The 6844-nt window shown below is 29.5% G+C and overlaps 1 protein-coding gene across 1 annotated transcript; it reads right to left on the bottom strand.

Moving 5' to 3' along the window:
• Positions 1–2674: 2674 nt before the first annotated feature.
• On the bottom strand, positions 2675–6419 carry LOC119682183 (succinate-semialdehyde dehydrogenase [NADP(+)] GabD-like). Its single transcript, XM_038095547.1, has 4 exons — positions 5723–6419; positions 5361–5649; positions 5203–5292; positions 2675–4413 (listed from the first exon to the last, which is right to left on the bottom strand). Exons 1-4 carry the CDS (start codon positions 6011–6013, stop codon positions 3560–3562), a joined length of 1524 nt encoding a protein of 507 aa, XP_037951475.1. The 5' UTR covers positions 6014–6419; the 3' UTR covers positions 2675–3559.
• Positions 6420–6844: the final 425 nt, after the last annotated feature.

Below are 6844 nucleotides of genomic sequence, written 5' to 3' on the forward strand. Positions count from 1 at the left end.
TTTACTTTATCCTATATCATTAGTTTATATATATCACTGGAACTTTTTAAAAAATTAAATTTATAGTTCATAATTCAATTTATAATTTTTTTACATAATGCTTTGTAAAATTAAATTTTCATATAAATATGAAATTCAATGTTAATACTTTTAACTATAATATTCATTTTAAGATATATTCATAATAAGGGTATTATGCACAAGTAATTACTTAATTGATTAAAAAAAATTGATGTCTGTATAAACTTATTAACAATTTAAATGTATAGTTAATAAGTCATGGAAGATCTCTTTGTAAAATTATCATTTCATTAAAATATAAAATTTAATATTAATTTAAAGTATAATATTGATATATATGTATCAGTACGAGTATATACATTTGCAATTGTATTATACATAAGTAATTATTTTACTTATTGAAGAAAAATTTTTCACTATTCATAGATTCATTATCTAACAATTTTAATTATTTATATAATTATAAATATAACATAAAAATTTTAATTAAATGTGCACGTGTAAATGTTATATGTCTATATTATAAAATTATACAAAGAAGTCAATATTCGATATTGAGAAACTAAAATATTACCTATGATATCAAAATGTATAAGTATTAAAATTCTTACTGTGTAGCAATTTATATAAGTGCTAAAAGTTGTAATTACCTATCGTATTTAAAAGCATGGTAAATATTTCATTAAAATCAAAAATATAATGTTCAACATTTTAAACAAATATATAATTCAACTTGAAACGCAAAATTGTTTGTCTATAAAGGGATAACAGTTTTATACTTATAAATTTAAAATTTAATTGTTTAGTTACTGATTTATTATTATTAAATAAATATTATTAAATAATATTATAAATATGCGACCTCTTGGAAATGTATAGGTAAATATAGTTTGTGTATTATATTTACCTTAGGGATATAAGGGTGAACCTAAGGGATAGAACCCTTATGAGCTTGTCATGTAGCTTCTTAAGAAGATATCAACATTACCACATTGATATGAACTTTGGTGGCTACTATCTACTACTATTACTACTACTACTAATAAGTTGGAATATTTTCGGAAAAAAAAGATGAAATAATGAACTATATATAGACAGATGTTGACTGAAGTTCATAAAGTACTACAGTAGATACATAAGCATATAATTGAAGTGCGCGATGCATCAATAGAACAGATTTCATACGCGTTATTCATTCTTCTTACAACTACAATATAGTTCTACTAAAGGGTTAGCCTAGCTTTCTTTTTTAATTGCCTATAGCACTAGTAGGAAAAACATGAAACTTACTCCCAAATGCGTAAACTTGATGAGATCGTCTAACACTAGCATTTAAAAACCAGATCTTAGACAGGTAGTGGTTGTTGTTGTAGCCCGCTGGGACCTGTAACCAGCTCACATGAAATAATTTATAAGACAAAGGAATAAGGACATTGGCATAGGAATAAGAGGTGAATTGGGTGGTTGGAATTTAAATTAAACCGTGTCCAGAAGGAGAATTCTGGCCACTTCAATGGGGTGGGTCCAAAAGTCGATTGGATGGAGGTTTGTGTGCGTAGTGCAGATAGTGATAGTTGATTTAATTGATTCGATCTTTTATAAAAGCGCTGAAAACTATTGTACTCAGAGTCATAATTTAAAATTAGTTAATTATATTGTAATATAGGTAGTCTTTAGTATTTGACTGTCTCTCTCTTTAGGTAAAGAATTAAACAAATTTTTAAATCTTTTATATCTGCCATTAAAGTGCTTAAAACTAGATGATCTGAAATTCTTTTAATATCAATTCAAAATTATATGTTATTTATATTCATGGAATATTTTTAATTTAATAGTTGGTTGCTCCAGACAAAAAGTTAACTTATGAACGCCGACTCAAACGAATCATTAAATATTGTAATCAGAAGCTTCTGACATGAGTGTTCCAAAATCTACTAGGACTGACAAGCTTTAATTTAATTTCTGATAGACGTTTCAATTGCTTGTAGTTGTAGATTACCGGTCTTTTCTCAATGAGTTATTTAATCTCGTCGGTGTCCAACTCATATGGGTACCAGAACGCAATGACGTGTCGGAAAAATGTAAGGTAGACGATCTTACCAAAGCAGGAACATTGCTTTCCGATATTCACTTGTTGGTATTTATATTCCTTTTGTAGTGGTTTACTGGCGATGGAATATAAATGTTAAGGTTGGTAGGGGAAACATAGGTAGTCGAAGACTTTTGTCACATCACAAAACTTACTTGGTCCGAATTACATAAAATCCTTACAAGTCGGCTGCTTCAACTGCTCACAATAAAAAATAAATTAATAATAAATTCAACAATAAATAAAATTTAATTTAATATAAAAGGTTCCGATATAGGTTAAATACGATATAATCTAACGATAATGAAAATAAACTATGAGTTTAAATCAAATTTTGTTTAAATTTTTTATTCATATTTAATTATAATTTAATTTTTAATATTACATTTTCAACATTTTTATGGAAGACAATTAAGTGACTTAAATTAAAGCTTTATGCGTTTTTATATAGTATTATATATTATAATCGATCCATTAACCACAAAATAATATCAACAATCAAATTTTGTTTTAAGGTCATTATTACATAGTAGATATACATATATAATTACATTTTAACAGTATTTTTATATAGGTATGTAATTATTTATGATCTAAAATTTATTTAAATGCATATTCTGATAAATTTATGTACTGAAAACATACCCATCAATAGTAGAGATATAATCCATGTGTTCTAGAAGTGGTTATAATTATTCCGGAACTATTTGTTAATGTTGACCAAGTGCTTGAATAGTTGATGTTTCCATCAAGTATTCTACTATTTACCTACTTGAAAAGTGAGCCAAATCGGTTTCCACAAGAAGAAAGGAATTGCACAGATTACAACAACAGCATATATTATTATAAAGTGTATAGATAGTTAGAACTGTAGTTCGATATTTGAAAATTTTAGTTTTGTAAGAATATTTTAGGGTCATTTGTAGGTAATAACCTAAAATAAAAAATTTTTGAAAATGTTAATTCCAAATTATTTGTTTTAAGAAGTATATTCCTGCACATATGCTCTTTGTAGATTCAGCCTTGTTGATATATAGCTTCTACGGGCAACAGTAACTGATTTAAAGAATTAGTTATGGTTCTTGGAAACTCAGGGTTGATTATTTTCCCAAACATTTAAGAATATTAAATATAACATCACATCTGATTATTTAATCAGATTTTTCTAATTAGTTGTAATATTAACCTCAAAACCTCTACGCAAAATATAAATTACAAATAAATGTGTGCTCAGATATGCAATATTTAAACGCAAATAAATAAGACAATATATGTATGTATATTTCATTCAAAAATAAATGGTTAATTGTAAAATATTATTTCCTTTTTTTTCCACTGAGCAGTTGTGAAACGTTGCTTAATAAACTTAAATATATTTTTTTTAATAACAAAAATCATAAATTGCATTAATACTTAATCCACAGCGTCTCATGTTCAGGTTCAAATAGTTTAATATTTCAAGTTGCCCATGCAAATGTATTTTATTTCCACGTATTCATCAATGCCATGATGACTGCCCTCACGACCAATACCGGACTCTTTAACACCACCGAATGGTGCTTCAGCTGCAGAAATTAAACCCTCATTTACACCGACCATACCTACTTCAAGTCGTTTGGCTACTCGGAATACTTGTTGTAAGTTCTCACTATAGAAGTAACCAGCTAAACCACGCCGAGAACTATTGGCTTTCTGTATTGCTTCTTGCTCATCTTTGAATTTTATAATCGAAACAACTGGACCAAACACTTCTTCAGTGTAAATTTTTGCAGCTGGACTTAGATCTGTGACAATTGTTGGTGCATAGAAGAGTTCACCGTGTTCTGGTAGCGCTTTACCTCCAGTTATAATTTTGGAATTATGTTTACGTGCATCGTCCACAAATCCACTTACCTTATTAAATTGCATTTTATTAACTAGTGGACCAATTTGCACACCATCACCGTCACCAGCGCCAATTTTCAAATCTTCAACACGTTGTTTTATTAACTCAACAAAGCGATCGTAAACACCTTCTTGTACAAAGAAACGATTGGATGACACACAAGTTTGTCCACAATTACGAAATTTAGATATCATTGCGCCATCTACTGCCTTTTCCACATCAGCCGAATTAAAAACAATAAATGGTGCATTACCACCCAATTCTAGTGATATGCGTTTAATGCCATCAGCACAGTTTCGGAAAAGCATTTTACCGACTTCAGTTGAGCCTGTAAAAGAGATGCCTTGTACATCGGGACTCTTACAGAAGAGATCACCAACAGGTGCCGCCTTATTTGTTGTAACAACATTTATGACGCCTAGAAGAGATTGGAAAATTATTTTAATTTTTAATTATTTTAAAATATTGAAATAAAATTAAAAATATTGTCTAATGATGATAATATAATTAATATTTAAAATTAAAGGTAAAGATGAAGGCTATAGAAATGTGACATCAATCTCAAACAATGTTTTAGGTATAATACTTTTTTTGGGAGAAGCCTATTTAATGCTTTTATATGAAGAAGACACATAGATATCAATTTATGCTTCGGCACTTTTTCGAATTGAGAGACGTATTGCGTGTGCAGCAGGAACTTTACTCAATTGAGGTTATTCTACTGAAAAGTTACTTGTCACTTATAAATACGTCTGCAGTCAATGTTTCCATACATCCACGTTTCATTAGTTGTAGCGATATGATGAAGGAAGGAAATCAGCGACATTTTTAACAACAGTAGCTTTACTCTACATAACATGCCCTGTTTTCATGCCCCAATGCTTACATAAATTTGAGCTCTACTAATTTGTGGTTTCTTTCTATTGAAATGGATTCTTTCACTTGGAGCTATGCTAAATTTAACATCCCTAACTATTTTCTTATTCTTCTTATTTTCTTTCAATTTTCTTATTTATTTTTAAGAATTTTTTTGGAATATTTCAAGTGTGCATTTTGGGATTTATAAATTCTGGGTATTTCGGAGATAGAAAGTATTATTGACAATCTATTTGCTTTTCTCTCTTTGTACAACTGATAGTTACTTAATCTAGACCTTAAACTTTCTAATAAAACTTTAATTAAAAGTTACTGCCAAGTTAGAAATTACCTTTTGGTATGCCAGCTTTCTCTGCGAGCTCTATGATCGCAAGAGCGGTTAATGGTGTATCTTCTGCTGGTTTTATCACAACAGTGCAACCTTTTAAGATTAATAATCAAATAAAAAAATTAAAAATATATTTAAGAAAGCGAATTTCATAGGATTACCTGCTGCAATGGCGGCACCAGCTTTACGTGTTATCATTGCAAGTGGAAAATTCCAGGGTGTGATAAGTGCCGCAACGCCCAAAGGTTGCTTCATAATAATTGTCTCGCGATTTGGTAATGAACTAGGAACTATTTCACCATATATACGTCGTGCCTCTTCAGCGAACCACTCAACAAAAGAATTTCCATAAGCAACTTCACCTTTTGATTCAGTAATCGGTTTGCCAGATTCTGCCGTCATGATATCAGCAATCTCCTGACAATGCTCGTTAATCAAATTATACCAATTCTGCAAGTAAATATAAATGGTTTTAATTAAATTTGATAACTGAGTTTTTATAGGAATAGAAGGATTGTCATACTTTAAGCATGCTTGAACGCTGTTTGGCTGTCAGGTTACGCCATTCATCGGATTCATATGTTCGTTTAGCGGCATCAATAGCAAGTTGAGCATCCTTTGCATTCATGTTCGGCACATGTCCGATGACATTACCTGTAGCTGGATTTTTAACTTCAAACGTATCGCCGCTGATGGCGTCAACCCAGCAGCCATTTATGTAAGCCTGCGATTTTAGTAGATTATTCATCATGGGTACGGGCTTGGCGACCGTCGCGAATAGTTTGTGTGGTATTGTAATTGCTTTACGTATCATAATTGATTTTTAATTCGTTTATTTTTGTTTTTGGAAAAAATATAAACACTATTGAAGTGTCGTTGTATAATTTTGATTTATCGATTTTTTGCGAATCTGCTGAACTTTGCTGAGAACAATATTCACTTATCGCGCTTATCAAAAAATTTAAATTTTTGCTTTTTTATCGCTTTATAGACTTATGTTTTGATTAAAATAAATTGATTTAAATTAATTTTCCTTGTGTGCTCTCACTAATTTTAATAATTGGCGACCCAAAGCAAATGCACCGGCCGCACACAAATTTCTGATACCAGAACATCAGCTGATTTTGTTTTGTTTCTGCCTCTTTTTCGCTTTATGCTTCACTTTCTTTTTCCTATCAATAATTATCTTTTTTTGCAAATGCTTTGTGCTGATTAAGATAAATGTATGTAGTTTTTTTATAAAAAGATAAAGATTTATATAGATTATAGAAATTGTTTATAAGGGGTTTTTACCAATATTTTTTTTATTTTTTCTATTGTTTTTGGTGAAGTTTATCAGTAATTCTTATTTTTACCAATATTTTTTTTTTATTTTTTCTGTTGCTTTTGGTGAAGTTTATCAGTAATTTTTATAGTGCCAGCTTTTGGTGATGTTGGCTGGCGCTTTGACCTTTGTTACTTCAATTATTTATATTAATAATTATAATAATAAAAATTATTTATTCAATATGTATATATATACATACATTCTCAATAATTGAAGTGACAAAAGTCAAACCGCCAGCCAACATCACCAAAAGCCAACACTATAAAAATTACTGATAAACTTTACCAAATATATACATATATATACACTGAATATTTG

Source organism: Teleopsis dalmanni, chromosome 2 (genome assembly GCF_002237135.1).
Source record: "Teleopsis dalmanni isolate 2A chromosome 2, ASM223713v2, whole genome shotgun sequence".
Lineage (NCBI taxonomy): Eukaryota > Metazoa > Arthropoda > Insecta > Diptera > Diopsidae > Teleopsis > Teleopsis dalmanni.